The 23,569-nt window shown below is 30.6% G+C and overlaps 1 protein-coding gene across 4 annotated transcripts in view; it reads left to right on the forward strand.

The window, feature by feature from the left end:
- Positions 1 to 444: 444 nt before the first annotated feature.
- The window catches only part of Hnf4 (Hepatocyte nuclear factor 4), a 47,602-nt gene continuing 24,477 nt past the window's right edge, over positions 445 to 23,569 (forward strand). For 2 of the 4 annotated variants that reach the window (XM_072018672.1, XM_072018673.1), the window contains exon 1: positions 445 to 523. In XM_072018672.1, coding sequence (XP_071874773.1) covers positions 460 to 523 — 64 coding nt within the window. In that variant the 5' untranslated portion in view covers positions 445 to 459. Of the gene's footprint in view, positions 524 to 11,934; positions 12,181 to 18,138; positions 18,543 to 23,569 lie in introns of those variants that run through there. The other 2 variants (XM_072018674.1, XM_072018675.1) reach the window with 2 other exon arrangements.

Consider the following 23,569-nt stretch of genomic DNA (forward strand, 5'->3'; position numbering starts at 1 on the left):
CTCTAAGGAATTTCTCCTACGAAATATATTTTGTTTTCTATATTTTTTATGTATGTTAGTCTATGCTTGTTTATAATTAATACAATAAATGAATAATTCCATTGGGTAATTCGTTTCATTCTGACCACCCGTTCGTTTCTGTTCCAGATAACAAATTCCCCCATCTGCGTGTCAACATGGCTGCTGTCTAATCTCCACAAAAAAAAAAAAAAAAAAAAAAAAAAAAAAAAAAAGAAAAAGGAAATAAGAAGACCGATTGAGAAGAAAGGCATAAAAATCAAAGCGTCTCTCGACGATAACAAGTCAGGAAAAAAGTAAATATCTTCTATCATAGCAGACATATTTCCGAAATATTCGTTGACCGATTGCCGGTTCGAAGGTAAAATCACGTGAAACATTCGTTGGCGGGTTAACATTCGCGCATGCGCAGATGTGTAGAGCATCTCCGGCGACCTTGAAATGGAGAGGCAGCCGCAGAATACCGGAGGACCATCGATAAACTTTTCTTCCCCCTCCGCGGACTGTGAGTAACTTTAAGACTTGTTAAAATAATAATATAATGTTTTATTAAATACAACATTTAGATGTAACAGAATAACTTGAAGTATTAACGTACACTGCTCTGTTCTCTTATACATCTCAAATAGGAATGAATTTGTTTTATTACACATTCGTTCATTCAATACATACGCGACGCGCTCGTCTCATGGCGTTTTCCTTTTGTCTTCCTCTTTTTCATTCCTCACTCGTACAGATGTACACACATCTATTTCTATTTCTTTTTATTGAGTAAATGGAATATTTAACCCTGGATAAATAAAGTCTATATAATATATATAGGTTATGTTTTAAAGGATATAAATATAGACTGTTTCATGTGATAAGTAGACTGCGGATACTTGTGCGTATTTTTATGAGCACAATGAAAAGAGTGGAATCTAAACAGAGATGTTTTTCACTTACCAAATATTATAGTGAATACTACGCATGTTTCATACATTTTTATTTGTTATAAAAATCCTGCATATTTTTGCATCTTTAAATTTCCCGTAAATGTATAAATATCCGTAGCCTAATGATGACAATTTGGTCCTTAATAGATTAATAATAATAGATTAATCGGTTAAATTAAACTCTACTTAGTTTTAGTAGACATTGAATAGGTGAATGATTAAGTGCAATAATAATTACCTTCTTAGAATGAATAAATTATATTATAAATTCAAATTATTTATCAAAATTAATACTTATGTTGAAATTAAATATGCGAGTTGATGTTTTCTGTCAATTCAGGAAAGCATTTTTCATTCCATTAACATTACCAGACATATTAGACAACTCGTGAAGACTCCGTAACAGAGTAACGAGGAAAATAATAATTGAATGAATCAGCTTTTTACACAATAAATTTAAATTATTTATGTCGAAACTTTGGTATAACTGATGTGGTGTAGAATCTGGAAAGTATTAATTGTCTCGTTGAAATAAAATATTATATTTACCAGAAGCTAGTCACACAATTGTAATGTACGTTTTATTCCATAATATACATAGTTTTATAGAAATCGTTCCTGTAGTAGTTAGAAAATTTACGAATGAATAATCGCCAATACACTAAATACACCGATTATATTTATAACACGCGCTTATTTATAGGTTTGTTGGTATACAAAACCATCTTAGACCCCGAAAGATAGTAAAAAATATAATTCCGACAGTATTAATAGCCATTAACGAGTTTCATTAATTATGAAAGTGTTAGCGGTGTGAACCGATACACGGTTATGCAATTAACATAGACATCCTATTGGTGTAAGTGCACGTTCGCTTGTCAGACGTGTGTCTCGTAAAAATTCTGTGTGAAACGGAGCGGGACTCGCGAATGATAAAGTTCCATCGCTCTGTTCTCTTCGAACAAGATAACCCGTGGACCCTCGGCTACGCAGCAGCCAAGCTAAATTCGCTCGTATTCGTCTTCACCCTCTTTACCTTAAACAAATCCAAGCTTCGGACACGTTTATCCATACACGGTATCATCGATGATGAATCCTTAGATTGGTACATGTGAAATTGTTGTCTCTAAATAGTTTGAATTTGACGGGTTGTTGACAACATACTTTATGATTATTGAAATCGGTGAGGTGTCGCCCAATCTGCATAATTGTACCTTTTTAATGACTATTTGAATGATAAATGTATTTGTGTTTGGTAAGACTCTGGCTTTTTACAGTTTGAATTTGAATTTGGTATATCATTAACCCGTTTAACTTAGATACTGCATTGTACAATACTTTGAAATGCTATTAATTAATTAACTTTGCAGATCTCCTCACCTCTTCTTCACGTTTGCATCTCTTCAGATATCTTCTTTCTGCGAACTACTTTACTTACAGAAAGCGTGGAATACACAAAAGATATAAAAGTTCAATAATCGAATAATAAATCCAAATGTCTAAAGTCTGTGTATAGTTTAATAATATCTATTGAAATATAACAGTCATTTTGGGTAATAAAACTGAGGAGGACAGCAGAGTTAAAATTCATTACATAGTAAGGGTAATAATGTATAAATAATTTTTATAGCCATTATATTTTCACTTGTATCTTCATACTCCGTTTGATATTGTATCATTCTTCTTACTTTAGATTTTTGTGTTTTATGACAACAAAAAATCAATGATAGTAATATTTACGTAACGATGGAATTTTAGTCATAATAAATGTCTTGGTTACGTTCATTTTTACATAATTACATACTTATTCATATTTATTATTCAAATCCATCATACTTCTATTCATACATTAATGTATTCACCCCAGTGAAAAGTTTTGTCCGAGTTGAACAAAAGTTTGAAATGATTTGTAACGCTTCTGGCGTTTTCCAATACGTAAAGGTATCGATTATGAAATATGTATAAGCGTAAGTAGGTCTTTGGAGAATATTGAGGAGGACGTTCAGCATCGAAGTTTGGTATAAGATGAGTATTAGTATATCCCTAAGAAATAAAATACAGAGTGCAAAAACTGCGTTCCAGGTTCTATTTATTAATTGCTAATATGTAAAAAGCAAGCAAAATCTGCTCCTGAACTATTGTATCATGGACGAATGTTGAGTACTTTGAGCAATGCAGACACAATGATTCTGAAACCCAAATTTTAAAAGATAGTGTTTATGACATTGTCACTTCTCTATGCTATCCAACTCATAAAATTGATTAATATAACTTCTTACATTTTTTTTATTAAAAATGTCCAAACCTCCCAGCTTTGCAATAACTTCCACGTTATTCAAGTAAAATTTTCAGGAAACAATGAGGAAACAGAAGTAAAAATTCTTATGCCAGTATTACTTTATGAAATAGGAAGGGAAATACATATGAACTGTAAAAGTTGAGAAGGTTATCGTTACATTTAGAAAAAAATATTTCCTTATTATTTATTGTATTTAGGCAAATACAGATATTAGTGATATGTTAGCCAATAGTGACATAAGTCATGGTTTGCCTCTAATCTCGTCTATGATGCAAAAATCATAATTTTTTTGACTATCTGTATAACGATACGACGAACATGTGCTATTTTCCTGGCCACACGTAAATATTAATATTTACGTCTTCTCTACACCAATTTGTCATCTTATTCTAGTGTTGGACGCCTGCTTTTGTAGACTGCTTTTTAGTTTTTGCTTTTACGAATAAATTTAGAAATCCTTTTCACGTGCCTCTACGTGAATAACGTTCGGTTATTTTTCTGCACCTGGTTTTCTACCTAAGAATAAACTTGCATTCAAGGCTGGCAAATGTTCGCATCTTCCAAAAAAGTTTCATAGAAACGAAATGAAAGTATAATTGCGTGAAAAAAAAAAAAAAACGTAGAATTACGTTTTATTTTACAGTAGAACGAATTTTTCGAGATTTTCTAAAACCGATGCGAGTAGAATGCACATCGGATTTACCATTACCCTAATCTACATCGGTATTAAAAACGCTTTATCGATATTTTGCAGTTTTTTTTAAATTAAACGCTCTTATCAAAATCTGCTACTCGGTATTATTTGAAATATCTCTGCAAATCGTTATAGTAAACAAATGAAGCTTTGAAGTTTCTCTAGATATTTTAGGATTTTTCTACACTAGAATTGCGTCAGCAAAATAAATTCATTTTGTTGAAGTAACGACATCAATATCAACAGAGGAGGCTTTAAATAGTCGTTCGGTATACGAAAGAATACACACAATGTACAGGGTATTAAAAAAAAGTGGACAATATTTTCAGTGATTCAGGAAAGTAATCAAACATTTATAAAAACCTTTTACGAATATACCACGTGTGTTGTATAGAACATGAAATTTATGGTTCCTAATCGAATGTGCTAAATCTTTTTGTAATGTAAAGCTTGAATATTTTCGTGTAATGGAAAGCTTTACATATTTTAATATATATAATTAATAATATAGAAAATTTTTCCCGTTTTATGTCTACGTTCCACAACATTCTACAACTATAATACGTAAATACTTTTGTCGTTCACTTTACACGTAACTCTTTTAACATCCCATATTTAACCATAGCTATCTTTCTGAGACAAATTATCATTTACATTTTACATAAGCTCTTTATCTTATTGTCAGCCGATATGTGTCATTAATTTTTCGAATTATCGCTGTTTAGAAATAGAATCAACCTTGATTCATGAAAAAGTTTACTTTTCAGATCGGATTTGATTATAGTCGGTAAATAAGCAATAGACAGCATTTTATTGGTAAACGAGAAAATAGTGGAAAATTGTATAGGGGAATCGTTGTGATTCATTGGAAAATCTTTGATAGTGAGAGTGTATTTACTATTTTGGTGTTTATGAGGATCAGTGATAACTTCATGATTAATTTTAGATAAATTTTTTCCATTTAGTATCTTTCTTTTTTAGATTAGTCGCTGGTGAACAGCGTGCTCAATTTCGATAATGATCTGATGAAAGAAGGAAGTTTCCAATACAAATATATCTTTTCTTGTTTTTAATTGGGGTTTAATCTCGCACCTACAAAGTTATTATCACACTATAAGAGATATTAAGTATTAATATTGTACGGATTTTCCGAATAATTTGGTTTCCTTGATAAATATTGGTAAATCACGGGTTTCGTTGTATTTCTCTTAAACGATGGCAAAATACTTGTTATTTAATTTTAGACCCCTTTTCCGTACAATAGATACTAGCTTCACTAATACTATTAATGAAATTTTACTGATCGCTATGATAATAATGATAGAACGTTTTTAGTTCTTTGTAAAGAAATTTATTTCGGCACAGTTAAAATTAGATTTTAATTTATGTAAATTATAAGCAAGAAAACTAAATGTGAAGTTAGCACTTGTAGTATCGTTAACTGCAATGAATACATGTTACATCGTGTATCGTGAATTACCAGTTGTTATTTGGCGAGTAGCAGCGATAACTTTCAGAACGAGATCGATTACTGTATAATCTTAATAATCCAGATATGTTTCAGCTGATTTGATCGATAACGTTTATCGTGCTAAGTCGTTGTCTTCAATAAACTGGAAGAAGAAAAATTACAATAGAGTAGGATAAACGTTATATGAAACTCAATTACATTATTGTCTAACAGATATATTGTTTTAATCTTTCTATTTTATGTTTAAAGATAGTCGAGATGAAGATACACGATAGAAGTCATAATCTATGAATTATTAAAGAAAAGCCAAGTAATTATGCACAAAAGAGGACCTCAACACCAATTTTATTGCATTTTGGATTTGTTATAGATGGTCCTGAGTATCGTGGTTCGAAAGTTAAGACAAAATAGCAAATGGTACTTATTAGATTACATTTACTTCGATATAAGTGATTAAAAATGAAATTACCATAGGATTGCGACCCCAATAGCGATGAGATGCAGTCAGGTTAGGTTAGATTCCATTCATAAGTAGGGAGGGCTGAACTCTCAGACTCTTTAACAGACCTAACGTAACCTAACCTAACTTTCGAATCACGATTGTCTCACGCCTCAGACAGAGTACATATTACTCAGCACCTTCCCCTCCATAATATATCTCAAGGTTAAGGTCATTGGAGTTGAGGCCCTCTTTTGTTACTTACATTTTTACATACATTTACTTACATTTTTCTCAGATTTGGCTTCGCGCATGCAATGCCTCAAATCAAATGAAGCCTATTGTGAATGAGATATTCTCAGCAGATTGCGGATATTTATTCAAATTCACATTTTTATGAATATAATTAAAAAAATAAAACGTAGGTAGAGCATTGCTATACCTATTAATAAATGTGGTACTCTAAGATACTTTATAATTTAAATGTATTTTCCAACGTAAGCTTTGCTTTATTATTACAAATTTAAAGCATTGCTTTATTTGTAATCTACTTTTTGCTACCTTCATGTACGTAATTTCTCTACGATACCTGTGAGCAGAAACTTGGAGAAAAGTGAACTGTTCCTAGAAAAGAGTTGAAGACGATCAGTCAGTAGCGGCAAGAGAACGTGAACTTATTTTATATTTATGTATCCAACTTTGTCATTCAACTAGGTTATTTTTTATTTAATTGCATTTGTTTTTATCGTTATACGATTTCTATAGTCTCAGAAAAAACATTTTAATTCCAGTTTTATGTCAAATCACTTTCTTAAGATATTGAGAATATTTTCTATCTTTTGGAATTACATACCTACATCTGAAGTTATAAAATTAAATTAAAGTCTAAATATAAAATTTTTATCATCGCAATATTCTCGTAGATTTATCCCATATTACTACCATTTCCGCTACTTCTTTCGTTATACTGATTTAATTATACATATAGACATCTTTCTTCGAGACTTCTAAAAACTTTTGAACTTCTGAAAAACATGACCTCCACACCGACCTTCGGGTAATTGTCTTTAATCGACGAGTAAAAAACGATATTTGGATCGAAATTTAACAGAATTTATATTTAACGACTCTCAGGGTAAAAATACCTTTCTTATTTACTATTTTCGTGAAGGTAAAAGATGCAAGCTAATTAGCTGCGAGAGCCATGTTGGAGAACGCAAGCATAATCTATGCGGCGGACATTCTCCAGGGTTATCGCGTGACCTCTTCGTTTATAAACTTTATTGTAAGCAACCTTCAGTTCGCCATGCGCTCGAAACGTGTCACGATTTGTTAATTCGAGGTTTTCCTTCTTCTTTTTGAACAATTCCCCTGCGCTTCTTTTGCCTTTCTGTTCGATGATTAAACTGGAAGCTTCATTTAACTATATGACATATACAATATGAACAAAGAAGTTTTCTAAATATTTACATTTTTATTATTTATTATCTTAAGAGTTATTATAATCTTATTAAATCTTATTAAATTATTATAATCTTAAGGGTGTATAAACAATAATTTTTAAGTCTTTCGTGAACCAGTATATCGATATATAAAAAAGAAATATTTTTAATAAAACGAAGACGAAATACATCATTAAATAATATTCATTAACATTTACAATTAACATTTATGAATAAGTGTAAACCAGAAGCCATTTCATGGCTCGAAATTCGCGCAATAGTTGGCAAGTTAAACTCCAATTGCTTTGAACAATGTATTTTCTGGGAAATACTCTTTTACCTAAAACCTAAGCTGTGCTTAGCGATTTATATTGCATCGTAAAACGACGTTATTAATAGCTCGAATCGCTTGTTTTCTTTATTAAATCTATCGAATTACGATATTTCCAACGTATAGAACAATTCTATAATTTCAGCTGTAGACGTTACCAAATGGGGAAATCCAATTACTAAACCAATTACGATTACTGACAAGCATAATTGATAAGCAAATTTTAAAGTCTACTAAACAAACAAGCCACTGAAATCCTGTTTGCGTGGGTACCTCATCTCATGTTGAAATTGAAGGAACTTGGAGAGCTAATCCACAAGGGACAAGGAGAGTAATCCAGGTTTACCGGTTTTACTATAAAGAGGCTCTAAAATCATTTAAAGAATTCTCAACGATCGTTGGAACAATTCGTGGGAAGGTTCATGCACTATATACAATATACATTGTATTAAAAACGATACTTATCAAACAAGTCATGCATTATTGTTTGATTGGAACTATCAAGTGACCTTACCTAGACTGAGGATTGATTATGCAAATTTTACTTACTTATTGAAAGAAGATCAGCCAATACTTAGCGAATGCGGTGTAATAAACTCAGTGGAACACGTCGTCGCATCTTGCCCAAAATACCAATGGGAAAGAGGGTTCTATCGAGTGGAGGAAAATCTTAAGAAACGACTCGAATTGTCAAGTCATAGATGAATGTTTTTGAAACATATCAGTATGGTCCTTACTCTAACACGTAATCTTACGTAATTACTATTACGTAGGTAATGTGGTTGCTAATGACTCAAATGGGTGGATTTAAGTGAAGAACCTAAGTAAAAAAGGAAAAAAACAATCGAATATTTACTAATGTTACTATTTCTACAAATAGTTCCGCTATTCTTATATTATCCCGCTTTAAACTCATTTCTTCTTTCTTCAAAGTCGTTTCAAGATCGTAATGTCAAGGATTGTTGAACTTGTTCCGATATCAACTACAATATTACGTTACAAAAAAGCATGCGCTGATATGCAAAAAAAATATCGACGATCTTGAAAAACCCTTCAAAAAGACTTTGGGTCAACTTTTCTTATCATCTGATAAAGTTCACGTTTTCTTCTTGACGTTAATTCTTGTCACCAACGCAATTAATTTTTATATCGTGAAATAATTTTTACGCGCATAAAAATTATCGTATGCGTCTCTCACAGCAAACGTAATTAGTTGTGAAATTCGCACAAACAATTAATTACAAATATTATAATCGTTAACTGCGTTAATCTTCATGACGTGTAACGATATCCATCCTGATTTTATCCGAAAAGAGTTATCAAGATGTCCATTTATTTCGTTCAAAACAGCTTTTCATCTCTGATATTCTTATTCCAATTATATTTTCGATTTAAGTATCTCATTTTGATCGATTTGACATGAATATTTTTGAAGTTGATGATGATACCAATTGACATTTCCTAATACAGATCTTTTACACGAAACATGATAACAAGTACAACCAATCTTCGAATAGCAACATGTAGAGTATTCCCTTATCTTATTTTTGTTTTTCAAATAATACATGTAAAATCTTGAAATAATTCTTAAAAAGAAAAGAATAAATTAAATATCTAATTTTTCAAAAATACACGAAACTTAACAGTATTAATGTTAGATTAATATTTTTATTTATTTATTTATTGCTCTTTGGTCACATCCCCTGGTAAGGTATTAGCGACTACAATGAAATTTTATACATATATAAATATCTAAGTAGTATTTACATGCTTAATTTGCCACAGTTACCGCTGTTAGCTGGTAAATAATTAATTAGTTACTAGTTAGTTAGCGAATTAATACATTCGAGTCATTACCTCATGTATATCTCTTCTTAATTCATGTTGGAAGGTGTTGTGTTCTCGTTAGAAGTTATTATTAGCAATTAATTATTGGAGTATAGCGTTGCCTGTCTTTAGTATATTTAATATTACATTACATTGGTATAACTTTTAATTTTCTTAATATAAGTATAAAAGATATTTATTCTATTTGTCTTAGAATAATGCCTTAGCATTTCTAAAAGCAGTGCACATGTTACGTTTGTCCTCGTGTGTAATTTTTTGTTCTATGTTTTTTCAAATAATTTGGTTACGAAAGTCTATAAAAAAATACTTATGAAAAGTTAAATATGCAAAAATACCCGGAATGACGTCGGGAATACTCGGTATACGTCTATTAAACTTCTATTTTAGTGCAATTTTTTTTACTTGCGTTGATAAAAATTTGAATTTTGCATAAATAACATGCGAACTAAGTAATCTATAAAACCAATCGCATGATATGTTAATAAGAATGCGATATCCCAGCAATCACGATTCAATCAGCAAGATATTTAGATCTCGATTAATTTTTTCACATAAATTCATCCCCTTATCTATTGCTTTATAATTACCATGATATTCTATATACAAATAATACATATTAATGTGTGTACAGTAAGATTATGTATTTATAAAATCAGTAAAAAAATCTTCATGTAAAATTTCCATAATGTTCGACATTAAATAGAAATGTGGTTGAAGTATCTAATCGTTTATGTAACTTTGACACGTTGACCTAATGTTTTATCTTCGAACATTATAAATGTAACAGTAGGGATTATTATGCGGTGTATATTGTAAGCAACAATTTTGTTATCGAGTTTGATTCCGTGACTGTAACAATACTAATATCTCTATGATGATAAGGCACTTTATAGGAGAATTTTGTGCATTTTTTTAATCATTTCTCGACCGATATCTTTTTCTTACCTAGATATCAAATATTAAGGTTGAAACAATTTATAATTACACACGTTAATCTTTTTCAAATTGCAACGCTATTTCGAAATAAAAAAATTATAAAGATCGCATTATTAATTATACACGTATATGTACTTATAGTTTGTAGAAACAATTTTCTCTCGGACGTTAGATAATCATACATTATCATAAATTTTTTGTATATAATAAGAATATTATAAAAATTATTAATAAATTATTAGCATCAATATATATTCAATATGTATTCGAAGAAATGTCCATCATTTTACTTAATATCTATCTATTATTATACTTTGTTATGTCGTAATTATTTTAATTACTAACGATAAGATTTGTTATTTATACCAGTCTTTTTAGTTCAAAATAATCTGTTTATATTATTTCTTATTCAGTAAATATCTTTCCTATAACAATATAATATTTTATCTGAATAATTGTTTATTGCATTTCTGCATTACACAAGTAAATTATCACTTATAATTTGTTCTCATCTTAGTGATTAACTTATCGTCATTTGTGCAAGTAATAGATAACAATCATTAACCGATTGTTTAGATACGATGTTATCTAATTGTCTTATCGAGTACAATCCTTTTGTGAAAATAAGGTTATTCATTGTTCCACAAACCAACCTTCTCATAAGAGCCACTATGCATTTATTCAGTAATATACATATTCCTTGGTTGAGTGTCCTTTTCATTTTGAATGCATAAGATCGACTGACATTTTTTGTATATGCAATACTAAATGCAAGTTTTGAACAAAAATTTCTGTGTTGTTCATTAAATTAGTAATGTGAAAACACCCACTTGATTGAATAGAATCGTCGAATGGAGGTTAGGGTTACGTTTGGAAGTAAATGAGGAAGCTGATTAATATAAAGAAATTATGCACGTTTACAAAATGAGTAGAACAAAGATTTAAGAAAAGTGGTTTTATCGATTGAATAAATATCTAGTTAATCTTTATTCGCGTGTTAATGCGAATATATATTCGTTTTCATACATCGAATGGTATTAAAATCAGCAAATTCAACAAATATATGGTATCTACTCACCACGTTTATTTCATGTGATCTTCGTGTATTCTTACATACTGCGTACAGTTTTATATTTTTAAATATCCCACATCGTTATTTAATTGTAAACATCGGAATCTAACGATCGGTATGTTAAAAATTGTCAAACTTGATTTCTACACTTATACGGGCACAAATAAGATTAAGACACGTTGGAAGACTCGTGAACAAATGCAAAGAGTAAACAAGCGAGCAGTTGAACAAATCGTATCGTTGAATTAGTTATATACAATATTCTCGTTGAATCATTGCGACAAATAATAAACGTTTTTCCCTTTCTTCGTAAATATTCTTTCCATATTTCACTAGTTAGCGCACGACTATAGCCCTCACCACTATTCGCGCTATCCCCACTCACACATGTCTTTCCCTCACCATTCGCACATTAGCAAATAACGAAAGCAATAGTTTGACAATTTGACATTCAGTCGCTTAGCGACCTCCGTGCGCGATGGTCCGAAAATTTGGTAAGTTTATCGTTTTGAATGATAGGCCGTATGTATAGTGACAGAAGCATGACAGCCACGTGAAAAGAAATATTGTCTGTGTTGTGTTGTTAACGTGTGCTTGCGCACACTCCGTTTCCACGCTGACTCTACGCAGCCACTTTGAATTAAAAGGGACACATACTGAAATGCGGTTCGACGAGCAGCTTTTCGATGTCCTTGGTAAGTCAATAACACGAATCGATAATTACCGATAATTGAAGTGACTGCAAATTGGATAATGTACTCTCTTTGTACATGATTTTGAAGGTGAGAGGCGAAGAATATAAGTTTCATTTTCCACGTTTTATAAAACAGCATATTGTAGATATATTTTCAACAAATTTTTAGGAAATGCAATAAACGTTGTATCAATCGATTCGTTCTAACATATATCCAAGTTATGAAAATACCAAAATGTTTAGCATTGTGCTTAATTCTTTTTCAATGGCAGACATATTGTATTTTAACTGACATGGCTTCGTTAGGAATGTTCAACAACTGTAAAATTCTAGACACGTTGTTTATCGATTCGACGCATATAGATATATGATTCTGCATCAGGATTGTTTTGATTTTAAGGTTATATCGGAGTAAAAGCATAATATAGTAGAGTATATTCGGGATAAAAGTATTAATAATAAATTAAAAATTGTTAAATTCTAAATAAGATACAGTTAAAATCTATTCTTTATGGCAATATAATATATAAATATATTTGAGTACGTTATAAAATAATTAATATTTAATTATGCTTCTAGTAGCATTTTGGTTATTATAACTGCACATCTGCCATTAGTTTTGCTGTGAGAGACAATTATTTAATTATAAATGTAGAAAATAAAAGAAATTGAAGAGAGTGAATTATGTTTTAATTATAAAACCAATCTAACAAAATTACAATAAAAAACATTCAATATAGAAATATTTATGTATGAAAGATTATGTCCATGAAACATAATAATTCATTTTCTTCAAATTTAATAATATTAAATAAAAATCGAATATTATTTTTCAAAATTTTATTTTGCATTTGCAACCATTTTTTACGCTTATTATAATGTCTCATTATTATGACTATGAAAATCAAATAAATTATTATAGTACACATGAAAAAGATTTGCAACAATGTGAAAAAATATATATAAAAAGCTGACAATACAATTACAGTCAACCAAATGTATTGCAATGTAAAGAAATCTATGCAAAAAATATTTAAAATTTAACATTACAATTCATAAAAAAGAAAATTTTAATAGAAATCAAAAACTATTTCAAACATTTTAAATAACAAAATATCTGCTATGTATTTTAGCGTTTTTAATATTATTTTAATAAATTGTCATGTATCTATAATATCCACTTAAATGTACTGAATAGAAAATACCAATTAGTCAGCTTCTAATTGTTCAATGATAATTTATAATTAATTACAATGTTTCAGATGTTTAAATAACGATCTATTAGTGTGATTTAAGACTGCAGTAATTTTTAGCCGGATAAGAAAACCGTATAATTTTTTGTTTAAACGTTGTCTTAATTAATTAGACTCGTGGTAACATCGAAGTTAATTAAAGTTAATTTGCTATTATTATCTGCCAGGGTTTTGTAAGGATCGCGATTAAGCACGTTTTTTGCCACGGCAAATAACATTTTTTCTCTTTGAAAGTGGAAACACGATATTAGCAAGAAACTTCGTTTTATTTTTATAAATAATTGAATAAAACGAACGATTTCTCCTGGAAAAAATTTCTGATAATTTTAATTGTTAATCTCACGCCGTGTTTCCGCAACAAGAAAGGAAGAATTTTTTCATTGAAATTTCCTTGATTCTTTGAAAGATGTGGAATAATGTAAACACAAATAATCGTAAAATTATTAAAGTGAAATCGAATACCACGCACGGTATAGTTATTTTTTATTTGAATTTAACAGTGATTTCTTTTTAAATAAGTGAAGAAGGATAATATATAATTTCAATCGTTTCTTATTTTTTGATAGAAATATTTAAAAGACAAGAAATATTGATCAGATAGAAATTATGTTAATTTGGTAAATTTAAGGTGTTTAAAAATTTAAATGGACAGTTTAAACCTTTTACCAATCTAATTAATTTTGTGCAGTGAAATATCACTAAAAATGTCTAATCAGAATTATAACTCTTTTACAAGAATCAGTAATTTTTAAGTAATGAAAATCCCTTTATTATTTATCTACTTTAAACTGTGCAATGCTATCTGAAGAAAAATATCGAAAAAACAGGATGTAAATCCACTTGAAGGTCACCAAACATTTGCATTTACGAGCCATCCCTGTATTTAAATAAAGAACTAAATAAATTTCCATAATAAAAGCGCTATTATTAACTTCATTCTTAAACAATAGCGACAATGCATGGGCATACGGTATAGAAGCATTGCTATAAATTAAAACATTATTCTGTATTTTCTTTCTAATTAACAAAAAAAAAAAAGATGAAAAAAACGTTGAGCCATGGAAGCCATAAAAAGTAAATTATTGTAATACCGAGTCTTTTTTGCACAAAGTAAATCCTTCCGTTAAAACAATTTATTTTGCCCTTGATGTTTTAGATTTGATGAAAATGACTAATGATAATTTTTTCAAATATTATGTAGTATATAGATAATATTAAATAATAAGTAAATGTACATGTATTTTAATGTTAAGTATTCTAATATATATTATTGTGGACAGAATGATTAAAATAAGATAAATTTCATAGACAAACATTTTCAACAATGTATATTGGATTGGAAAACGCTGATATTTCAGAATTTTTTGATATACTGATAAGATTTGGCTACCATTGCAATATTACGCATGATTTAAAAACGACGGCCACTAAAAAATTGATTTTATGTAGTATATTTTATATGTAACGCAAAATAAATGAGATTGTTTTATTAATAACCAAAAGTAAACGAAAATTTCGAAATGTTTATAGTGAGACTCTCTCGTTCGAGCATAATTATCATCCTGGCAACGTGATAGTCGGGCCAGCACATAAAATGATTCATTTACAGCTGTCTCATTCCGGCAGAAACTGCTTCGTTCCTTTCTGTTTATCAACTGACTCATTTAGCAGCTTTGTTACCTCTTTCTCTCTCTCTCTCTCCCCCCCGTCTCACCCCTCCCTCCCTCTCATGTTACACTTTCCTTGGATGGAAATATACCTCCGTGGAAAAGCCAATTAATCGAAGAAACCTTTGTTATTAAAAGAGACTGAGCAATCTGGATGGAATGAGTTCTTGAAAATTTGATTACATTCTTGATTACTGATTACTGCACAACACGTGTGCCGATTAATTGAAAGCGTACTCGTTGGACGTTGAGTCTATTAGCTTATGCGTTGGGTTGTTTCTTATTATATCGAACAATAGCTAAACTTCGTCTTGCGACACCGTTCTCTTTTTCGAACTTGTTTTACATCTTCTCACAATATTCGATAAACAAAGAGGGAACATAGCACTTCTCGAGTCTGCGGGTCCATTGTTTCAAAATATATGATGGATATAAGAATCGATTTGGCAAATGTACTGGACAAAGGGGTACCGGTCCCCTGGCGGCAGGAAAGGTATACAGGATAATTCGCTTAACTGTTTCCTGTTATAATTTCATTACCAGTGTAATTACTTAAACGAAGTTTAGTCGAATAATACACATTATGCCGCAAAATTAAATTGCTCAATTTTAACCGAAAAATTGTCGATGTTTAAACTGTCATAAATTTATAATATACTTGTAATATACTTTGAACTGGCATAACGGAAGTAGAGGCTTCACACCCTTTAACACTTTACCGACCGATAGCCAATCGGTTTCTTGTCTCCGACGCTTACCAACCAATAACCTATTAATCGGCTTTCTGTGGCCGACAATCTTTCTCATTATTTGAGCAGTAATTTGTTATTTAGTACTAAGATACTTTGCTCAGTTGCGTTGCTTTGTAAGCTCCCACAGTTTTATATCAATTTGAAAAACTTACCGTTCGCGATGAAAGGAAAGAATGGTATTGGAAAGTCTAAACCGAAACAGAGGCGGCGCCAGGGAGAATCTGCGACTAAGCTGCCGGTCGGACGTGCGTATGCTGTTGAATCACTAGCAGTCAGTAAAGTGTTAAAATGTGCCTGTGCCGAGATGAGATATCGACAATTTCTTGGTCATTTAATGATTCTCTAATTTTGTGACATAGAATATATCAATATTGTGATGTTTGATGGAATGTTAGTTAATTATTTAGATTTCTTTTAGAGTTACTGTCCAAAAATGGCGTCTTTTGAGGCAAGCCCAACGAACATTCGATTCTATGGTGGAATTTTAATTGTGTATTGTGAATATTTATGGAAATTTAAATTTTTGTGTATTATGTATTAGAAAATAAAAATATTAGAACTTCGTCACTTTAACAAGTGCTGTACTGTGTTTACTTCTTTATACACATTATGTATACTTTGTGCACTTTTGCAGTTTGAACTTTCGAAAAAATACATAAAATAAGAAGGATAAATGATTTATTAAATACTCATTTGTAATTTAGTTTCGTATGAGCAAGAGAATTTGAATTTTTCATTGCACAAATATGTGTTTCGTGTTATGCTATGAATCATTACAACACATACATACATATATATCGACTGTTACTCGATCTCAGATTTCTTTGCTCTTGACGTAAGATCTTTCAAGCAAAAATGCTATTTGACGATTTTGAATGTCCTTCGTGCGATCAGTGATGCAATATCCTACGATTTTCGACTTATGTAATATTGCAATCGAGATTCATTTTCTTTCACGTATTGTTTGCATATTTTCATTATATAGTATAGTATCTACTTTTATTTAGGTTATCCTCATAAAATGTAATAACCCATTATTTATTTTATTTTAATGGCAAGTTATCATATAAACATGTAAACCGCATCTGACATAAGAAATGGAATGAAATGGAAACTAGGTATTTCCTATAAGTACACATGTATATGCAAATATTATTCAAAAAAATACATACGTAGGAGATAAAATCGAGACGTTTTAGAAAATCAATTATTCGACTCATATTTTTCCTGGATCTCGTATTGTGGTACAAGACAGTGTTATGAAGGTCACTGAGATTTTTTTCTAAACAGAACAGTGCGTTTTTGTATACCTACGAATGTATGTAATTCACATTCCGACGAATTCAGCGACCATAGTTACTCAGGGTCAATCAAGGTCGTAGCTAAAGAGAAAGCACCTTCTTGTATCTTTCCAGTCGCTGATGAGAGACATCGTCTTCCATCTCGCTAATGTTTCGTAATAATTCTTCTTCACTATGTGCCTCTTGTGTTTTAAATGCTCTTTAAATTCCTTATGTCGAACGTACTTGGTGAAATCATTATTGGATATTATTTAAATATTAGGTTGATTGCAAAGTTCTGTTGCTTTTCTTCTTTAGAAAAAAATCAATTGCTTTAACGAAAATTTCTACCAGTCTTCGATATTTGATGCAATAAAAGAAATAGCCATTGTACAATCTTTATAAAAATATAGATATTCAACAATAACTGTACACAATAATTATAATTGTATGATAATAAAAATGTCCAAGAGTAATAAACAATTACTGTTCGAATTTTTTATTCTTTTAGAAAAAAACAAAAAATTTGTCTTTAAACTTTTGTGTAGGATTACACGTGTAACTTTCATAATAGAAATTTAAATTACACAATTCTCGTGACAATAACTTCATGTATTTTCCGTGTTATATGGGATCCTACTATATTCGGAACTAAAAGGATTAACAGTTCTCATAAAATAGAAATCAAACCTCGTTGCTAAATTTATCAATATATTAATTTATTAAAATAACATATTAAAATAACAACTCTAAATAAAAGAGATTAATAGTTCTCATAAGAAAAAACCAACCCTCGTTGCATTTACGCGCCAAATTCTAACCCCCGTTGTCTCCTTCTCCTACTCCTAATCTACCAACAGCCTAGCACCCACCACTCCTAATCTTCGAACGCTAGCGCCCCCCTCATTTCTAACTATCGCCGCGATTCGCGCTATATTCATTCTTGTGGTAGACTCGAGCTATCCCCACTCTCTAGCCACGAGCCGAGCGCAAAACGCGCCAGCTGCTTGCCAGGCAGTCGTCTTCCCGACGTTGTCATGAAACAAATGAAAGTTATCATCACGGCGTTTTAGCTACCTGTTTGCTGCGGCTCCATCGTGTTTCAAACATCCCTCTTAGTTCGTTGCACTGGCTCACTGTACGGAACGGTTTAGCTTAGAGTGTGTTTCCGCTTCGATCGACAAACGATTGTGCGATGGCCGAGAAATTACGTAATTAAAGGCCGCGGTCATACCGTAACGTAATTTGCCAGGGCTACTGTCGTTGTCTCGGTGATAAGAACGATAATGGAGGGCACCTCCGAGGAATTTTTTCCGAGAAAGATCGGAAGAACTCGTGCACGATTGATCGAAGATCTACACGTCTGATAGCGAGGCTACGTCTGCCGCTGTTTCGGAAATGGGGCTGGCAGGTAAATGTTTTGCCTTGGTTGATCGCCATGTTTTTAACCGGTTTTGGGACTCTTTAACCTCCGATACTAACCACTTTTATTTTTGATATATCGTGTTTTTATGGACTTTATATTTTCTTCTCAAATGTTTAGGAAGTACAATGAGTGTAGTCAGTATCTTGTCTTTTTATTTTTTTTATGGGATTCTTTGGGTCGTGTAGGTGATAGATGAAGGGTTGATCACATAGGGTGTCCTTAAATTTTGTGCTTCTTTATTTGGGAGGAGATTTTGGTAAATAATAAAGTTAAATAATAAAGTTTATTAGTTATGTAAATTTGTGAATAGTATAAAGGAAGCTGCGAAGGGTTTGTTATACGAGATGTTAAAAAATTGTATGTTTACTTATTTAAGAGTTACTTAATTAGCTAATTTAGTTTAGAGAAATCTAAACGTTTATTTACAAGGATTATTCTATTACCTGACCTGTTCTGAGAATCTACTATTAATAATAATTACTCTTCATTTGTTAAATGATAGTAATAACGTATCCTGGCATATCGCGTCATGTTTGTGGAATCGATTATCGTTATTATATAATTGTGTATGTGACTAAATCGAGCACTTGTTTCGTGAAAAGTAGAAAATTTTCAAGACACCCGATAAGTAGGTCAACCTACGTCGCGTAATTAATCAATGCACGCCCACCCATATTTGGTAATTTCGTTTGCTTGATTCTTTACCAATTTTATTTAGTAGCATGTGTTCAAAAAATGTCGTAGAACATTTTGGTAGAAAAATATCTCTGTAATAAAATGAATTATGACAAAAAGTACTTTTCACTGAAATTCTGCCTTTGTTTTTGTATTGTTGTTTCTATTTATATATATAGACATAATTGTATTCATTTTTATATTAACTCTTATAGTTGTTTTTACATATATGTATATATATTATTTTTATTTTTATTAGATACTGATATCGTTTAATTTAATTTATTAAATTAAAAATTTATTAAATTTATTGAAACCAAATTTAAATTCATTATGTCAGAATAATTAAAGTCAAACTTAAGATTTGATTTCGGTTTTATTCATTAATTTAATGAGGTTAGGTTAGAGATCTTCTTAAAATACAATTTTGATTAACAAGAATTAGTGAAATAAAACGAAATTATCCAAAAATTTTGAATGAAGCGATGAATAGAAATACGGAAAGCCAGGCGCTGAAAGAAATACCAAATCAATTGTTAAAGAAACTTTGTAAAGAGCTAAAAATTGTGTAATGCCAGTAAAAATATAATGGGAAATTAATGATACTTTTCTCTGTGAATTTCGTAAGGACGACAATTTATTTTTAACAGAAAGTAAAAGCAGCAAAAGAACAAACTGATGAGCTAATAAAAAAATTATGCAATTTTCGACACACGTGATTGGCCAAGTGTAGGGTGAACGTAAAATTTCATTTTTGATGTGATCTTTTAGTCGTCGCTGAGCACGTGCAATTTTTTGTTTATGTTAATCGGGATGATTTATAATCTTCGGGAAGAAACAGGTATCGATGAGATCTCAGTAATTAATCTTCTGAAATGCACGCGAATCTTTTTCCTTTTATTTTCTTAAATAGGACAGTATTATTATTTATACAAAAATTTATTAATTGAGATGTCTCCATATTGTGACATAATATAATTTCTATAAAATTTCTTTTTACCTTATATGATTTCTAAAATTTAGTAATAATAACAATTATACATAAAACAACCCCAAAACGATTTGAGTGCATGGCCCTTCTGACAAAATCCAGATAAAAGCTGTATGGTATCGAGGGGGACATATTTGACTTTGAAACGTCCTGTAAAGATGACATTAAAATTTTTTAATGGAATCTATGTTGTCCTGTCGAATTAAAAATTTATATTTTGATAGCGAATGCTGCGAAAGTTACGAGTTTGTAATGTTTCGAAAAATAAAGGTAATTTCAATATCATCGCAAAGTCAAATAGATAAAAGCACAGTGTAACCCCCTAGCTACCGTACGACATTTCTCTGAAATAATTTTTCGTATCAAAATATTGAATTGCTCTTGTGATATATTACTTCACTGCTTATCCTAATTCTTCTAGTAGTAGTATTTCAAGTGCCCTATTTTCTTATTTTTATATGTTTGTACTGATCGCATACGATACTCGACTTCACAGCTGTTTGAATATATTGATATATAAAGTTTGTAACAGTTGAAATTTACGTGACTGTTAAAAATGATTACAACACGGTAAATTACTCTTAAATTATGTAAAATGTAAAATTTTCTTAGAATATGAAAAATGTTTTGTTTGATTGAAACAAAAGCAAGACTAGGACAATAATCGTGAGAATTGCAGTGAGATTAAGAATGGCAAAGGTCTTTCATGGTCTCCACAATCCTGAAAATCATAAAATGAAGTTATGTATATAGAAAACGATTGATTATATGTACAAACTGTTTGTTGTAAGAAAAGTGACATAACCTTTCCATGGACCACCACCACCAATCACAACTCGTGAAATCAAAATAAGCGTTTCAGTTATTGGAGGGCTATTTTCATGCGTTTCTCCGTTTGCTTATGTTAATGCCATATTCAGTGGACAAACGGAAGGGGAACTGCGAATTAACAAGTAAAAGAAGCTTTTAGTCGGAAGAACTCGCATTAATTATTAATACTGTTAGTCCGTCACCGTGTCGTATAAACGTGTCTCTGAAAAATACGACGGATCGTTCGTTTCCACTTTATGTACTTCTATTTCTATTGTAAGACCTTGCCTTCTTAATCTATGAGAACATTTACGTTTTTGTACGGGATTGTCTTGAAAAATATGTTTCATTTTATTCTATCGAATTTCGAAGTATTTCAATTTTTTCTGAGAATACCGATAAGTATTTAATATAAATATATCGATATATTCTAAATAATTGATTTTTTAATTTCTTAGTGGTTTAAAGTACCAATGACTTTACTTAAGAAATATAAAACTTTTTAGAAATATTGCGCCTTTTCCTTGTTGTATATCAAAGTATTTCTAAAAAATTTTCACATATTGGATTCTTTAAAGCTTTGAGAAAAGAAACAGGAATTTTTAAAAATATGTATTATGCTTCTATTGTATTATATTTCAGAATATTTTCATTAGTTGATACTGTGAACGATACAATTTAATCGTTTACATTGTACACGTAACCTATAAAGTGTAATATCACACATTTGTAATTCAGATAGGGTTTATGTACAGTGATTTAATGTGTATAAAATGAAAAGAATTCTTCTATAGTGCATAAGCAGTGGATCCGCCTTTTGTTATATTGACGAAATAAAAGGTAGCCACTTTTATCTTCATATTATCTTCGTGTTAGAATTAAATAGTGAGATTGCTAATATTATTGAAATTTTATTCCCTGCCCAAAAGTAAACCCAGATCCATTTCAAATCAAATTATGTTGTCAAAGGGCACCGTAATTTTATTCAGTCTAATTTTAATTACTTATTATCTTCCAAAATTTTCATGCTGTTTTGTAATAAAAAGATCACGAGGAACGAGAGATACAATTAGGAATTTAATATGGTTATCTCTGCGCATGCGCATTTACATTGATTGACATTTACAGATGGCGCCCGAAATCTTTCATTAAGTCCAAGAAAAATCGGTGCTAGAAATTTCGTATATTCGTTGGTTAAACACTATGTGTAATCGTTATCCTTGCTTTCACTTTCTACGCGGTGCTTCTAATCGATAATTAAGCAATCTAAAGAAATGTGGGAAATTCGTCTTCTCATAAACTCAACTATTATACAGTTTTTAAGGAGTAAATTTTATTATATACATAATGATCACATTGCAATATTAGATGTTACATGTTTTCAGAACACTATACATATAGTAGATCTTTCTTAAGTTCGAACAGGTAAATTTCCCCGAGCTCAATCGGAAACGGTGTCTAACCACACTAAGATAGATTCCACTGGCTCATTTCCCTTACGTAATATAATAGGACACGCACGCGACGTATCTTTCTCTCTAATCTCGCTATACATATATACATATATACAATTAGTTCCTCTGTTTGAACACAGTGCCTTGTGTCTTTTTTTATCCTCGTCCAAAAAAGGTCCCACTGTCTCTATCCATCGATGCTTTTGTAATTCATATTTACTTTGTGGACGACTCAATTGGTCCCCTAGGTCGTTGAGATGAGTATTATCGAAATCGAGCTTATGTGAGTCGCGGAGAAGCCACGATCAAATCCATAAATTAAAATACATAGAAGAATGACGATTGCGAGCAATATTTTTTTTAATGTTACTTTAATTTTTATTTTCCTTGAAATTTGCAATTATTTACGATGCAGCTTTGTGATAAATGAATTTGTGAAAATAACATTTCTTTTTCAAAATATCGAATATTATAAAATATCAAAATATTGATAACATTATAAAAAATTATTTGAATAATTATTATAGAAAATCTTTATTTTCTTGTTGTATGTGTTATACAATAATTATTTTCTTAATAGTTCTTCGAATATTTCATCAATCTTTCGTAAATCTTCAAATATTTTCTCTGGGAAACACTTAACACACGTAGGTTTTCGAGTAAAGAAAAAAATCTGTAATAAATCCACAAAAAGGTCAAAAAGAACACGTGTGAGCAATCTACGGTTGTGAGAAGAGAAAATAAATCGTCATTCGACGGACTAGCCGGTACTCATAATTGTCGTCATTCGAGAAAAAGTAGTTTTACATTTGACGAGGGATAATAATACGTAATCGAGTTATGAAAGAAATTAAACGATACTCAGTGTTTTTCTTGTAATTTAGTGTTAAATGAGTGAAAAAATGTTCTTTTATAACACGTTGGTAATTACATTATTATATCAATGTCAGCGTAAGCTTAAACAAAATATATATATATCGAACGAGTAGACATAAATTATTTAAAAGCAAGATGGAAAGATTCCTAATTTGAAAAAAAAACACGTGTAACAGATACAAAGAATTAAGTCAGAATGAATATGA

The sequence above is a fragment of the Bombus fervidus genome, chromosome 15 (assembly GCF_041682495.2).
Source record: "Bombus fervidus isolate BK054 chromosome 15, iyBomFerv1, whole genome shotgun sequence".
NCBI lineage: Eukaryota > Metazoa > Arthropoda > Insecta > Hymenoptera > Apidae > Bombus > Bombus fervidus.